Source organism: Porites lutea, chromosome 8 (assembly GCF_958299795.1).
Source record: "Porites lutea chromosome 8, jaPorLute2.1, whole genome shotgun sequence".
Lineage (NCBI taxonomy): Eukaryota > Metazoa > Cnidaria > Anthozoa > Scleractinia > Poritidae > Porites > Porites lutea.
The window spans coordinates 31,254,590-31,271,341 of NC_133208.1; the positions used below are offsets into that span (position 1 = coordinate 31,254,590).

At 37.8% G+C, this 16,752-nt stretch overlaps 2 protein-coding genes across 2 annotated transcripts; both read left to right on the top strand.

Moving 5' to 3' along the window:
• Positions 1–412: 412 nt before the first annotated feature.
• LOC140945547 (adhesion G-protein coupled receptor D1-like) lies at positions 413–11,846 on the top strand. The gene is made up of 10 exons (XM_073394560.1): positions 413–514; positions 890–933; positions 1,143–1,272; positions 3,203–3,306; positions 3,874–3,976; positions 5,193–5,343; positions 5,850–5,934; positions 6,264–6,330; positions 9,860–10,069; positions 11,148–11,846. The coding sequence occupies exons 1-10, from the start codon at positions 413–415 to the stop codon at positions 11,415–11,417; spliced, it is 1,266 nt and encodes a 421-aa protein (XP_073250661.1). The 3' UTR covers positions 11,418–11,846.
• Positions 11,847–14,255: 2,409 nt separating this feature from the next.
• On the top strand, positions 14,256–14,864 carry LOC140945548 (uncharacterized). The gene has a single exon (XM_073394561.1). The coding sequence runs from the start codon at positions 14,274–14,276 to the stop codon at positions 14,862–14,864; it is 591 nt and encodes a 196-aa protein (XP_073250662.1). The 5' UTR covers positions 14,256–14,273.
• The last annotated feature ends 1,888 nt before the right edge of the window (positions 14,865–16,752 follow it).

Genomic DNA, 16,752 nt, shown 5'->3' on the forward strand with positions numbered 1-16,752 from the left:
AAAGACACTGACTACGGAAATTTGAAACGTGGCGTCCATTTCTTCCTCGAAATGAGATGCCAAGTTTCTCCCTCCAAGAGATCGCAGCTCGTCCGTTGAAATCAAAATAAACAATGCGCAGTGCCACACGGGAAGTGACAAAGGGATTTTAAGAGAAATGAATAAAATATTTTGCTCTAACTCGTTACAAACTGGTTATCACTCATTTTCACGAAGAAAAATGGAGCAACGAAACTTAAAGGGAGAAGTCGTATGTAACCTGACTTTTTCAGCTGCTGCTTTAATTTAAAAGACGTCATTACGCTGAAATTTTCCAGAGGGATTTTTACAATATTGTAATCATTCCTTTCTCTTTGTTTATTTATTTATTTATTTATTTATTTATAATTTTTTTTCTAACAGTGAAACTATCATGAACTTCACGCTAAGTAATATAATAGGCAGCACAGTAGATCCCAGGCCCCAGGACGACGTCCTTCAGAAAAACGTAACAGTTATATTACATTATCAAGAGGTAAGTCCACTTGATTGTAAGTTAATTTATAGCTGTGATAAAAAAAAACTACCTATAAAAAAGAACATGCTAACGTTTCTAGCTACGAAGGGATTGATTGATAATTGCTTTTACTGTTTTAGGATTTTCTTGTTTTTTTCGTTATAACCCTGCAACACTTTGGAATCAAAGAAAACTCAGATAGTGGCTTAAAACAATGCTGAAGTCTCCACGATATAACCCCTAAAGATGTTGTGAAATTATAGGCACTTACTTTGTTATGTGTTTTTAGTACCAAGTTTAAAAACATTTACGACGCTGACGAGTCATTCACCTTTCTTTGATTTTTGTTAGTTTTGATTCTCTTACCTGAAACTTCAAATGCCTTTTCTTAAGGGATTGGATGTGCATTGTGTCTTCTGGGATTTTACTGCCAAGCGGTAAGTGTGACAGAATTTTTCAGTATGCAGGTAAAAGGACTTACCAACATCAGGGGTTATTAGTATGAATTGATTCATAGACATTGTAGAGTAGACAAGAAATATCTGGCTATCGACTAGGGTTGATAAAATGCTGCCCTTTAAAATTGGCCTTGCCCTTTAAGATCTTTAATTAAGCACAGTCATACTCAAGAACGATATCATTGCAGATCAAATTTCAAGGGTTCTTGGTCAAGCAAAGGATGTTCAGTTGTCAATAGAACCAAAACGGAAATCACATGCACTTGTAACCACCTCACAAACTTTGCTGTTCTTATGCACGTTGGAGCAGACAAAGAGGTTAGTTGAAGCAGCTTGTAATAGCTTGTAGGCCGTAGCTAGTATGATGCAAACCGATCGAGGCGCTTGCCTCAGTCATTTTTTTCTTTCCTGGGAAAGTGAGTTTTATTTGAAGGAGAAAGAAAGAAACTAGCAGCAAATAAATTCACAAACAGTTAAACAAATAAAAAAATGTTAGCGCTCACTGCAACTTGGTATTATGTTCAATGATAATGCGAATCAGACAATGGCCTGAATTACAAATGAGAAAAATTAAGCAAAAATTCATGCTAACCAGGCAGCGGCTTCCCAAAAAGTTGCCTCCTTTTAATGCGTTTGCCGCCATTCCTCGCGTCTTCTTCCTTCTCTTGTGTGAGAGTGAAAAATCTATCAAAATGCACCGTTATATCAGCAGTCGGAAGCTGTCGTGCGAGCCCAGCTTTAGCGCTCTCTGCAGGTTGATGACCTGGTGCCGTTGATCGACAGGCTCTAACAGGCTGAATAGCCTTGCATTAGACTACGTCCACAACGAAATCCCTGTGGACCCGCTCGAGGTTCTACAGTGAGCGAAAGGATGCTAGTAGTAAGCAACTTCGTTGTTTAGAAAAGAAAATCCTTAAAAAAGAACGGCCGAGACCAGGTTTTTTCTGAGCCTGCGAGACTGAGCACCCCAACAAACCCTTGTTTTCAAGAAACCGCTGTCAGCCAAACCTCGTTTAAGCCGTTGTTATCTAAGGCCTTCCTATAGAAACAAACCGCAAAAAAACACATTAAGTAGCCGTGTGCTAGAAACCAGGGCCTTTGAAGTAGCATTTAAATACCCCCCCCCCCCCCCCCCCCCACAAAAAAAAAATTGATACCTAGATCTCTATATCTAGAAAGCCGTTAGGGCTCTTTGAAGAGTTTTTGTCAAATAAGGTTTGATCCCAGTGTTTTGTTAAAAAGTAGTCATCATAAAGACCCTTAATAGCCAGACGGGGAATTCTTGATCATCTTTGGATATTGTCTCAGTCCTTATTTTTTCCTGGCTATGGTCCTGATTTTATAAACTCGGCTCGAGTAAGAACCGAGATTTTAAAAACCTTTTAGACTAAAATTTGCTGGTTAGGCTCCCTCTATCAAGAACCTGTTAAGCCTAAAATGTGAAACAGGTTCTATGAACAATTCTGTCAATTTCCATACATTGCTACGTTGTTGTTGTGCTTGCTTCCATGGTTGATATATCGCAGGATTTATAGCTCCAGTTCTAGATAAGATGTACTTGCGATTTATAGCTATACTCTGTCTGACTTATCGCAGACTTTCAGAGAGGAAGATGTGAAAATATAGATATCTTCCATAAATTCCAAAAATTCAATCTACAGTTGAGCTACAAACTGCTATTTAACGATGTTATTGTATAAGAGTTTAATTAACTGTTGGAGCTGAGACAAGACCTGATTACAATACATGTAAAATTACATTCAGGTTAAACTTCATGTTGTCAATGCTTCAGTTTTTCTTCTTAAATTGATTTTTACATAAATTTTAATTTGATATTCAGATTTGATATAAAGAATAAACTGAATGCCTCTAAATATTCAATGTATTTTTTCTTCAGAAAATAAGAACTTATTTAAGAACCTCAAATAGCCTAAATTTGTGCTAATTATACCATTTATGTAAGAACCTGTTTGGGCTAAATTGGGAAAATACAGGTTCTTACTCGTGGGTTTTTACTGTACCATGAATTTTAAAATAAATAAGGGGAGCATCTACGATCGTGGCGCCATGAATCCTTTTTCACATTGTCATTAATAGTCTTAGTGACTCGAGTAATAAGGAGGGCATGCCTATTTTCGCCATTTAGAGTACTTTTTTGCAAAATAATAAGGGGCCCTGACTCTTTCCAATATTTGTCTTTATTGATTTAGCGTATTTGCAAACAGCTTTAAAACTATCTTTTCAGCAGGTTCCAGGGGATCATCAGGTGGCATTGAAAGTCATTACTTACGTTGGTTGTGCTCTGTCGCTTATCGGAGAAGCACTCACGGCCGTTGCATATTGTGTCCTCATGTGAGTTACAAATAATACACCGTCATAAAAGAGCTCAGACATTTAGATTTGGTTTTTGTGATATCCGGAATCATGATAATCAAGGTCGAGGTAAGTTTTTTTAATTCACGCATCTTGGTTTCGAATGCACTGAGCATAACGCGGCTGGGAAAGAGTGAAACCAAGATTGTCGCCTGTAACAAGCAGTAAGCGCTTGAACAGACTAGACGTTCAACAGAAAAACATGGGGCTGTAAGAAGTCTATCATCTAACAAGCGCTTTAAACAGAGTTTTCAGCACCAAATGTTTGACCATAGCATATTAAGACGCGCTTTGTTTCTAAACTATTTGCATTGAATCTTAATACTTAGTAAATGCAAAATTATGACAATAACAAAACCACAAGGGAGGGGGAGGGGGAGTCAGCCGCCCTCTTCACAACCCCTCGTAGCGCATTTAGGCTCTGGATTAGCTCGTCAGACGTTCATTTATGATTTTTAAATTAAGAGGCACCTTAACATGGGATTTTCCCGCTTTGAAAAAAATAACATGTCAACGGTGTTCAATTATTTTTTTTTCCTCGTTCAGGGATTTGAAAGAAGACCAAACTCAAATACGCTTTAACCTTGTGGTCGCCATAGCGATAGCACAAATTACGTTTCTTGCTGGAATTGATGCCACAGAAGTTATGGTAAGCTAAAGATGTTAGTTAATCTGAAAGATAAAGAAATAATGAGCATTTTGTTGGCTTGGATGATAAATTGATTGCCAAAACACTGTAAAAACAAAAATCAAAAATGAAAGACCGTTGGATGTAAACGAGTTGCGTCTTAAATAACTAAATTTCATTACATGGCATATTCCCGTTACCTCGATTTTACGCAAATGTGCTAAAGGGACAGGGTGGCAAAGTGTAGGGGGAGGGGAATACCTATCACGCATTACAGAGTAATGAAATAAAATATTAACTACATTAACAAGTATCAGAACTGGCTATCCTTTTGTTATGTGATCTGAGGAAATCAGTGGACGCGGAACGAGAAAAAAGTGCAAGAAGTTGGTGTCATAACTATATATTTTTTATGTCTCTCAGCCTTCTTCTTGTTTCAATTGATATCATGCAACCATCGCAGAAATTTCAAAGGAAAATCACACGTCACGCGTTGTAAAAATAGTAAATCACGGATAACGCTTCTAGGCCAAATCGCGCCTTACGCGGTTAATTTAATTGACCACTCCAGAAAATACCATAACATACCATAATGCTCTCTGTTTGTCACCCCAAATTTTGCATGAGCATTGTTTTCATGCAGGTTCTCTTGGGGCCATTTTAATTCCCGAGAGAAACTGAAAACGATGATTATGCAAAATTTTGGGGTGACAAACAAAGAGCATTATGGTATGTTACGGTATTTCTGGAGTGGTCAAATGGGTTCGATAACGCGTCACGGAAAACCCCTTTGCCACCCTGAAAGGATAATTTGGGAGGAATGGAGTCTGATTGCACTGACGTTTAGCGATAGTTCAACTCCTGGATAATATTTCGCAAACATGGCAGTCAAGTTTATTCTGTCACTTTTTAAGGAAATATAAACTGTCCTTGATAGATTTTTTCGGCTGCTATGATTAGTATAGGAAACAGGTATACACTAGGTATGAGTCTAAGGTTACATAGGATCTAGTGAAGTGTTAATGACAGACACACGACAGTGCCTAAAACTTGTGGCTCAGTAGTCGATTGCTCTTTAGTTCTCTTTAGTATCTTTGGCTTGTTTGCATTACATCAAAAGCTTTTTTCCTTTTTCCTTTTCGTTTTTTTTTTTTTTTTTTTGTGGGGTGGGGGAGGGGGTGGTAAAAAGCGTGCCGTTATGGACAATTGGATCACGGTGAATCCTGTTTCTTTATAGGAACTGTGTGTGTTTGTAGCAGCCATGATTCATTACTTCTATCTGGTGGGATTTGCTTGGATGTTATTTGAGGGTGTTTATCTGTATCTGATGGTTGTCAAAGTGTTCAATACGGTCATCAGATTGCGTTTATTCTATGGAGTGGCTTGGGGTAAGTATTAAAGCAAAAGCCTACTACAGATAATGGCCCGTTGGTAGATCTAGTCAAGAGGTCGTGACTTGGAAGTCCCTTCCGGGATCAAAAGCATTTCGTTAATTGACCACTCCAAAAATACCATAACATACCATAATGCTCTTTGTTTGTCACCCCAAAATTTTGCGTAAGCATTGTTTTCAGTATCTCTTGGAGCCATTTTAACTCCCAAGAGAAACTGAAGACAATGCTTATGCAAAATTTTGGGGCGACGGAAAAAGAGCATTATGATATGTTATGGTATTTTCTGGAGTGGTCAATTGATTCATGGTTTATCTAGTTACTTTCCTTACGTACTTACAAGGACTTGCAATTGAGATTTGCTATTCAGAGGAATTTGTACAGTTTCTCACTTCTCAACACCACAGTTCTCATAAGAGTGCTACATTGACGTGGCTGACGTAACCCAACGTACTGAGCCTAACTTTTCATTTTTCTCTTTTTCGTTTTCAATCAAACCTTAGGCGTCTCCCTTTTGATTGTGGTTTTATCGATCGTGATTGCTTCCATTCAAGATGGCGGGATAGAAAGCTATGTTCATGATCATTTGTAAGTAAACAAACCAGATCTTAATACTACCGAACAAAACGGAGCAAGAAAAACTTGAAGGTTTCAAGAATCTGTTTATTTTTTAATTACCATTTTTATTTATTTATTTATTTATTTATTTATTTATTGCAAAGTTACTTATGAAATTTGCCCAAACTGCCTTTTTCAGAGGAATTATTATCAGCACGTTCATGTTACAGGCCAAAACAATTGGTAATCAAACAATTGAAAATGTTCGTAGGCTTTTTCTGCAACATTTCCAACTTTAACCGTAAGTTTTATCAAGCAATCCTTTCTTAGTAACACCTTGATTTTCTTTATTTTTTCAGTTGCTGGGTTTCCTTCAAAAATAACCTTATCTGGACGTTTGTTGCGCCTGTTCTCTTAGTTTGCACGGTAAGGGTAAGAAAGTGAAAATGTTCCATAAGTGAATAAGTTTGTTAAGAGAACAAGTTAAAAAATGATTGCTTACTGAAAATTGAGGCTCACCTGTAAATGATTAAAAATTGATATAATCATCAAATATTTGCCATGAAAATGTAAGACGTGAAACTGAAATTAATAACGATTCATGTCGAAACAAGAAAACCAGAATATTCAGCTACCTTTCATATCATAGTCTTGGTGGATTACAGTAAGCCCACAAATGGACTGATTGCGGCTACCAGTGCCGCCCTTGCATGCTGACGTCAAAGCTTACTGTTAACATGTAAATATATACTGTAAAGAGGACACGTTTATTGTCCTCTCATCCACGGCATTTCATTTATTCATTCATTTGCGGGTGGAGGGGAGGCTGTGACGTCATACTTAGTGTGATATGAGGGTCTCAATGGGGTTAACCGATAGGCGTAAAACGGCCAAAAATTTAGGCGATAGCCGTAAAAATTAAAAAAAATTAACCATTAGCCGTAAATAGCGTAAAAAAGAGTTGACCGTAAAAGAAAGTGTTCCCTAGATTTGCTACTTTTAAGGAAGGTACTAAACTCACTTATGGTTGCGTTTTTTATTTCCCGGCTAGTGTGACTCCGTACGCACGTTAGGCGAAGCGCCTTTTAGGTGTTAACCAAGACCTAGGCTCCATTTCCAGCGCTTTCTTGGGGAACTAACTTTTTCCATAGCGAAAGTGTGGCTTCTTGCTGGGGATTAATATTTGCAATTTTCAGGAGGTCGTGCCCTCAAACACTAGTGAAACAACACGCAGAGATGACACTGTTTGTAAAACACGTTGCCGATAAACAACATTTCCCTGTTTCTCTCGGACGCTACGGTAGACATCGCCATGCCTAGTCCCTGTTCAGCGTCTTCCCACGCAATCTCGGTCAAGGCATTTTAGTGGCAAACTCGCTCGGACCACATGACCCGAAAGGCATCAGCCGCGCGGAATAATGCGGCCTACGGACAAGGCAACGGCAAGACAGTCGTTCCGTACAGTCCTTCGCTATCATTAAAACACTGGACACGGGAATTTTGTTATTGGCCGTTTTCACACTAGACCTAGAAATGGATCATCCGTCTGAGGCTAGCCTGTGTACAATCGCGCCCTCCCCACAGACACCCCTTCTCCGATTTTTTTCTGAGGGGAGGGGGCGGCTGTACACAGGCTATCTGGAACGGATAATCCTGTCTTCAAAAGTCAGGCGGATTGTTTATTCAAAAAATTAAGACGTATCACCCATCTGACGCGAATCATCAAACGGATAACCCGTCTCACACGAACAATCCTTCTCTAGTGTGAAAACGACCATTTCTGTTGTAATGAATGTCGCACCCCGGCCTTGAGTTGGGCGTTCGCGTGTCTGCTTTTGCTTTTTCACAAAGATTATTTTTCAATTGACTATTGACATTTCTATGTGTAAAATAATATCAGAAGTGCAATACTTTATAAAAAGTATGATCTATCAAATGTTAAAATTTTTCAAAAGAATAGCTTATTTCATCCCGAGATGATCCGAAGACTTTTATTTTGATTTAAAGATACAAAAAAATACAGGTTAATTAATATTTAACTTTTTGAAACAAAAGAAGTTAATTTTTAACTTTTTCGTTAACCGTAACTGAAAAAAATTAACCGATAGCCGATAGCCGGCTGGGGTGATTCCGATTCTTAAAGAAGGTGACCATGAAAAAGCTGCCAACAACAGACCGTTATCTCTGCTAGCCGTAGCTTCAAAGGTCCTCGAAAGGATTGTTTTGAATCAGTTCAGCGCCCATCTCACAAAAAACAACCGCCTTACCTCACACCAAAGCGGCAATAAAAAAGCTCATTCTACAGAGACCTTAAACATCCTGCTCACGGATAAGATACTCGAAGCAATGGATAAAAAGCAGATAACAGCACTAGTGCTATTAGATCTATCCAAAGCCTTCGACAGAATAGACCATGCAAGGTTGCTCCACAAACTCTCCATCTTAGGGGCCTCACCCTCTACTGTCAAATGGTTCAAGAGCTATTTAACTGGTCGCAGGCAATACGTGAGAATGGGCTCCGCCTACTCTGACACTCTACCTATAACTCACGGAGTTCCTCAAGGCGCAATCCTATCACCATTGTTGTTCTGCATTTATCTCAACGATTTACCCACGGCACCGACTTTTTGCAACCTAGAATCGTATGTGGATGACTCAAAGCTATTCATGTCATTTCCTCTTGTTGAGCTTGATGCTGCCATTGAAAAGCTCGAACAAGATCTTCACAGTGTAGCTCAATGGTGCTGTGAGAACCATCTACTTATCAATCCCGATAAAACTAAACTCCTTTTCCTCGGTACCAGACAGATGTTAAGCAGGTTACCAGAAGACCCTAGAGTGGTATTCTTAGGTAAAACACTGAAGCCAACAGACTCTGCCAAGGACTTGGGAGTCTTTCTTGACCCCCATCTGACCTACGATCACCATATTTCATGTGTAGTGTCATCTTGTTTCGCAAAGCTTTGCCAAATAAATAGAGTCAAAAGAGCTTCGACAAGGAAACACTAGAGTTGTTAATAACGTCATTAATCTTTAGTAATCTTTACTGCTCATCTGTATGGTCAAATACTACACTCCAGAATATAAACAGATTACAATCTATTCAGAATTTTGCCAGCAAGATCGTAACAAACTCTAGGAAGTTTGACCACGTAACACCTTTGCTTCGAGAGCTAAACTGGCTTCCTGTTAAAGACCAATTATTCTATAGAGACTCCGTTTTGACCTCTAAATGTCAGAACGATCTTGCGCCTCAATATTTAACGAGCAAGTTTACCAAGCGCTCAAATATACATACTCGTAACACTCGTACACGGAACTCTTTGCAGATTCCGCTATACAGAACGGCTATAGGCCAGCGCACATTTTCCTACAGAGGGGCCTATACTTGGAATAACTTGCATAATGAACTTAGGCAAAGTGCCTCATTGGCATCTTTCAAGCGCGCCCTGAAAGACACACTATTGAGGCAGACATTTCCTTCATAAGATCTAGAACTTAGTAGATTACCATCATAAATTGTGATTTGGAGTTTTTATTGTCATTTTTGCTTTTATAAATTGTAAATAGTTTGTAAATAGTTCCTGGAAAACCTCACGAGGATGTTACTATTAAAGTTATTATTATTATTATTATTATTATTATTATTATTATTATTATTATTATTATTATTATTATTATTATTATTAAAAGAGCCAAAATTTTAGCCGGTAACCGTAATAGCCACCACCCCATTGAGACCCTCTGATATGCTTGAGATGTTTCATACGTCCGAGCTTTGATCGATTATTTATCGATTATATTTTTTATATATCGATTATTTATTTATTTATTTATTTATTTATTTATTCATTTATTGTAGTTATATTTTCAAGACCTGAGAGAAAGAAAGAAACAGGGTCCAAGGTTTCTGCCATCAAAAGATATCTTATTCTCATGTATTGTTTCCACGCAGATAAACTCAGTTTTACTTGCTCGAGTGGTTCATGAGATTCTAAGAATGCAAGCCGACAAAACATCTCATCTGGAAAGAGCTCGACAAGGAGTTAAAGCATGTGTAGTTTTGTTTCCTCTTCTGGGACTGACCTGGGTGTTTGGTGTCCTAAGTATCACAGATGCTGGACTCGTATTTCAGTACATCTTTACCATTTTCAACTCATTGCAGGTATAGTACTAGGAAATCCAACATGTTAACTTTTTGAGTAGTTTGAGGAAACAGCCGACATTTCGCAGGGGCACTCAACGAGAATATAGTTCATAGCATTGTTGAACGTATTTTTTTATTTAAACGGTAGATATAGGCATATTTTTATCCCCTAAAAATTTTTCATCAGTTCGGCTTTCCTAGCTGAAAGTCTAGTGATCCGAAAATTATAGGGATGAAAACTTACCTTTACAAAAATTTCAACAAGAAAAAAGGCTCCCGAAAATCTTCGGGGACCTTTTTAGGGTACAAATCCGTTAAAAAATGGGCAATTATACCATTTTGTAGATGTTAGAAAATCCTAGGAGAGGCAAGCAAGCAAGAAATTTTACAAAAAATGTTCCGAAAATTCTAGATCTCAAATCGTCTTCCGAACAGACATTTTCCGAAAATTGGCGTTGGGTGCCCTGATTTCGCGACGCCACCACTGGTTTCCCCAAGAAATGACGTTTGGCGGAGAACTTCCATACTGATGACGTGTCACAACCCAGATCTAGGAAGTGCTTCTAATTGGATGAAGCAGATTTTAACCAATTCAGAAGCACTACCCAGATCTGGGTAGTGTCGCGTAATAAGTATGGAATTGCCCCGCTTGTTTCGATTCTCCAACATCATTACGCGGGGAAACCAGTCAGGTGGCGTCGCACAATGTCAGCTGTTTTCTCAGGCTAACTAACAGCGAGCAAGTTCAATTTTCGGATGCTTTAATCATGCAGCTAATGTTCTTTTATCAAAGCGGTACTTAGCTCGGTGACTAAAAACGCCGTTTTTATTAACTCATTCGTTCATTTATTCATTTATTTGTTTATTTTGCCACACAAGCATTCGAAGTTTACTCCAGACTTTGACAGTAGTGTCAAGGAATGTGGCGATCGAGAGCATTAACATGAAGATAGAATAGTAGAGATGGTGGGCGGTACCTGATACCATGTACTGCGATTAACCATTTACTATAAATTTTGCCTTCATTTCTTCTTTTCTCTCATCCTTATGAAGGAAACTTAACTTTCTTTTTTTTGGTCTATACACACATTTTTAGGGTTTGTTCATCTTCATCCTTCACGTTTTGAGAAACAGTGACGTACGTGCAGCATACTCTAGAAAAATGCAGAAGAGGAACGCAGCAAAAAGCGTGAAAAACTCTCAAGAAAACCACAATAAATTCGGATTGTGGTCAAGCAAAGTGACAAATGAACCAAGTTGTACAAAAGAACCTAGCCGTGCCTCTCTAAGATCATCGGTTGGAGTAAAAAGCAAGATTGATATTGCCATGCACGAGGAAAGAACCATGACTCCTGTTGACACATGACTGTCACGTAGACTACACGCGAACATGGCGAATTTGTTTTAGCAGCTACTGTTAGAAAATAGAGTATTGGCAAGTTTTCATTATATTACGTTTAATTCTTAAAAAATAGCGTAAAAATCCTACGAAGAAATATTACTTCTGTTGACAAGTGACTGTCACGTAGACTGCACGTGAACATGGCGAATTTTTTTAGTAGCCACTGTTAGAAAATAGAGTATTGGCAATTTTTCATTATATTACGTTTAATTCTTAAGAAATAGCGTAAAAATCCTACAAAGAAATATTACTTCTGTTAACACGTGACTGTAACGTAGACTGTACGTGAATTTGTTTTAGTAGCCACTGTTAGAAAATAGAGTATTGGCAAGTTTTCATTATACGTTTAATTCTTAGGAAATAGCCTAAAAATCATACAATGAAACATTACTTCTGTTGCAAAACTCATTTTAGCCATTCCCCTGCTAAATAGCATAAAGAGGAACTGGTGAAAAATCCGGTTTTTTCGGCTACTCGCTGGCGGTCGCCAAAGGGTTAAGTATGAAATTGCGAGTGGGAATATGGGTCACTAAGGGTGTGTATTATCACTTAATTTTTTGTGTCTCTGATCTTTGGATCAGAATGCGAGTGCGAGATTAAATTGGTATCCGCGATTAAACTCCGCAGTGTTTATTAAATTTTTATTAGCTGAAAATCACTGTTATCATTCCAATAAGGAAAACCTTTAACAGTCCCAATAATCAAGTCCCGCTATTTGGCCATACGCAAAATTAAAGTCTCCCAAATTTACAGCACCCCGCGATATAGCTTTTTCAGAAGATGACAAAAAAAAGACAGGCATGGGTGGAATCACTTCGTCAATACCTGTCTTTGGCTTAAAACAAATGCGCTCTGTTTCAGCTCCAAAAGACTGAGGTTATTGGATCGGGTTGATGAACTTAAAAAATTTACTGACTGACAGACGATGGTAATTGCCAGTCTACGTTTGTGCCAGATATATAAATTCCATATTATCTATCATTACATTTTACATTTTTTCTTTCTACCCCAATCGAAATAACTGATTTTTAGAAAATGGCTCTAGTATATTTAATTAGCACTAAATTGATTGTGAGTGAAATGTAGAGGAAAGGCTTAAATTAAAGGTGACAAACCCGACTTGTTTGGGAATTATCCTAAGTTGATGATGATCTCTCTTTAATTTGTTGAGAAATCTGTTGAAATTTCAGTCTGAGAACAATTCCCTCCGAATGAGAGTATCATATTTTTTTCGTCTTGTTTATCAACGCAATGTAACGCGATGCAATTGTCGCTTTGATTGAAAATTGAATTTACTCACTTGACCAGATCTCGCCTTCGGCTTCGTAAACCGGAGATCTAGGTACGATTTTAGCCTGTGTGCTCTTTTTTCTTTTCCTTGTACAGTTTAAAGCGGTTGTTGTTGTTGTTGTTGTTGTTGTTTGATATTTTAATCATTTTTCTGACCAATTGATAAGGACTAAAATTTCTAAGAATTCCGTGAGCTAAATCGCGATTTTTGAAAAAACTGATAAGAAAAAAAATTATCATTAGGAGTCAATGATACTTTTCTAGCCCATTAAAATAATGGTAATTTAACTGCTGTGTACGTGCAGTTGATCATATCATCAAGATATGTATACTTGAGAACTGTGTAAATGCAATATCTGTTTCTTAAATAATGAAGCTAGCAGCGACTTCGCCCCTTTATCCATTACTATCTAGCTGTGTTGCATGGCGTTTTGCTGTTGACTCCGCCTGAAGTATACAAGCTCCAGAAAAGCACGCAGTCAAAGTTCTCTCTCATTGCCTTCAGTGGAATTCTTCTGGCTCTTGGCCTTAGTTGGTCATTCTGTTCAGTAAGTCGATTAAATCCACTGATATTTCTAGTTTTAGATCCTTACTGTTATGGGCCGTTTTATCAACTTGAATTTCTTCAGTAGTTTTGAGAGTTTTCAAAAACTAGAACGGGTGTTTTTGCTAAAAAGTAGCTCAGTCTGAGCTACTTTTTTTAGCAAGATTTGTTCAAAATTCATTAATTTCCGAAAGACCTGTTTGTAATGTTTTCAATTATTTTCATTTTAAAAAAGAACCAAATTGCGTGATTGTACATGGATTCACCTCGATAGCGATGCACCAAAGAAAGTGGAACATTGTCTATAAAATGTGATTTGGCCATTTTATCGAAATCACTATTACCAACAGTACTATGTGGAAATGGCATTTGAGTTAATTAGTGCATTTTGAGATTTTGGCCACAATGTTATGGGGTTTTTAGGAAAATTAAACTTTACAGGAGATACAAAGACATGAATAAAGAAAGAATTGAGATAGAAATACAGTGCAAAATATGTTCATTTCAACTAAAAGAGTTTTAAAAATGACTTTAGAAAGAATCAATTTTCACTGAAAAATTGTTTGGTTTTTCTTCATTGATTATTCCTTGGAAGTACAAGCACATTTACAAGGCCACGGCCAGAAAAGTAAAAAGAGGGAAGGGAGGGTGGGGGCCCTACCCCAGTGTACCTGGTATTATATTTCATAAGATAAGGCGCTGCTGACTTGTGACGTCATTTAAAATGGCTGCTATCTTAGGTTTTTCCAGAAAATCAGATTTATGCAAATAGCGTAGAAAAAAAGGATATACAATGCTTTTTCCTTTTTGAAAAGTTATAATTTAACTGCTTTGTGCTTCCTTTGGAACTGAAAGGGCAAAGAAGTCTGAGTATTTCGTTTGGAACTCGCTTCTTGTGTAACGCGCGTTAACCTTTACATCCGGGAGTTTGACTGGATTCATTCATATTACTTCGATTTTAGGGAAAATTAATCTACCATCAGACCATGACCCCTTCATGGCTGGAGGCGCATGCGTCATTCATCGATAGTTCTCGTACAGCAACCGCCGAGCAGCTGACATCTAATGGAGGTGTCTCACGGGATGCAGCTCTTCTCAAAGTTCCTTTGATCCCCGCTGGTTTCTTCAATGTTAACACACCACTGACTGTCGAAATCACTGTGGCAAATGACGTCACCATAGGAACGACGGTTGATAGCCACATCAGCTTTGGTGTGTTAGACGGCACCAGATTTATCGGGTTTGATACTTGCGATAAGGGCAATTACGGCACTAACGCTCCCTGCTATAAGATGGAAGGGCTTTCTGGTACAACTATTTCCTCCAAAAAGGTTGGCCCGTACACAACCAAACCCAGCCAAAATTTCTACCCCGGTCAGTTTTTGTTCACTATCAAGTTGAATGAACGCTGGGGTGCGTGCTATACTGCGCATGACGGAGGCTTTGTAACGACTGCTGCTTATAGCAACCGGTTGATGATCAGCAAAGGACTAATTCTGGAAATCTACCAAGAAGACAAATCAGAAAAGGTTGGAATCAGATTCATTAAAGTCTCCATCAAGGAAGATGATGTTTAAAACCGCGAGCCGTAAGCCGCCATGCAATTCGTTCTTTAAATAAAGTTAATCCCGTTGAAAACAAAATTTAAAAAACCAATAATAAGGATTTCTTATTATAATAAAAACAAAGGTTTAAGTGAATTGCTGAGAGCACATAAAGCAAAATCTCATATACACATTGGAATAATTCGGGTAAAATAAAACCAAGAGCACCCAACGACAAAACAACAGTTTCCTCTGAAATGCGTGCGCATTGAAAACACTTTTTAGGCTATCCAGAGTACTTTTGGATCTCTGGTGATGAATTCTAAACGGCGCTATAAAATTTGTATCTATTCGGTCATCCTAGAGCAACTTGAGTGTTTCCGAAATTAAAAGGGCTACGGTATTATTCTCCCGAAAATTGTAGATGCAATTATACGTATTACGAAAGTGAGCTTAATTTTTCTGACTCCTTCCATCACATTTTTGAAGCCTAACCTGGGGAGTGAAATGTGAAAAGCTAAACCTCAGAAAATCGATAGGGAATTTATCAGATAAACTTCGAAAATTGTACATGAATAGAATGATCATTCTAGAAATTTTTAGCCCTCCTCAAGAATAGAAAATTCGAGGCTAAATATTTGCCTCTCCGATCCGAACAGATATTTTACAGAAAATAGTCGTTGGGTGCCCCTGTAAAACCTGATGTAAAACTTTGGTAATAAATATGAGATCAACATAATACAGTCAACTCCCTTTATAGCGGACGCTGTAGGGACCTTGAGTTAGGTTCCTCATTAGCGAGAGTCCGTAATAGCGGGAGTTTATTTCAGCCAAATGTCTGTAATTTGTTTTCGCCGGGGAATTAGTTGCCGTCCGTTTTCTCGAGGTGTCCGTTATAGCGGGGTGTTCGGAAGGCCAGATTTGACTGTAAGTGCATGGTAAGTGTATATCGCTCATTTTTTTTATGTCTTGGCCCATTAAACTTTTCAATTTCTTTGTATGACAAAAAATTCAAAAAATAGTGAATTCAAAGAACTTATTTTTATTTCACCCAGTTTATGTGGACAAATCTGCGTAGCAAGCGTTTCCGCGTGAATTTGTTGCAAACGTTTGCTTTCATCCGTTCCGACGTTCGCAAAGAACTCACGATAAGAAAGTGTAAAACAACTGCTTCAGCAATAATAATTTTTATTGCCAAAATAATTTATTCCATTTTTTTATTGCATTACTTGGCACTCAATGCTCCCTTGAAGAGCACTACAAACCCCCTTTTATAAATACTGAGACAAAATGATAAAATTTTCGAATTCGATTATATAAAACATATACACTCTTACACCCTAGAAATAAATAACGAAAACAAATGAAAATTAAGGTACCTCTAAATAAATATTTAACTTAAAAAAAAAAACATAGACAATTCATTTCCTTCTAAAAGACAATTTTCAGTTTTAAACTTCAAATTAAGATTATTTTTCCCCAAGTGGTTTTAGAGTTTCAGTTCAGGGAACCAGTATCAAGACAAATAAGTTATACGTACTTTAAGGTCATCTCAAAGCGACAATTTCTGGCCTTTTGTAAAGGAATTGTAACTTACCGTATTTACGCGAATAGACGCCGCCCCCGAATAGACGCCGCACTTGAGACTCAAAATATTAATAGACGCCGCCCCCGAATAGAAGCCGCGTCTACGGTGCGGCGTTTATTTGAGGAAATAATGATTTATAATAATTATTAAAGAAAAGTCTATTTCAAGTTTAAACCAGCGACCACGAGGAGGACAGTGATGTTGAAATAGAAGTTTAACTTTGTGTAAAAATCACAATTGAATAGACAAAATGAACGACATTTCAATTTGTAACTGTTACCTAGTAAAAAAAGTTACCATATGTAGTACGATATTTAGTACTGAATAAAGTGA

Bases quoted from the DNA above. Each gene is read 5' to 3' on its own strand.
- LOC140945548 (XM_073394561.1), top strand. From the start codon at position 14,274: ATGACCCCTTCATGGCTGGAGGCGCATGCGTCATTCATCGATAGTTCT.
- LOC140945547 (XM_073394560.1), top strand. From the start codon at position 413: ATGAACTTCACGCTAAGTAATATAATAGGCAGCACAGTAGATCCCAGG. The intron at 1,273-3,202 runs GTTAGTTGAAGC...TCTTTTCAGCAG, and splicing joins ACGTTGGAGCAGACAAAGAG to GTTCCAGGGGATCATCAGGT. The intron at 5,935-6,263 runs GTAAGTAAACAA...TTATTTTTTCAG, and splicing joins AGCTATGTTCATGATCATTT to TTGCTGGGTTTCCTTCAAAA.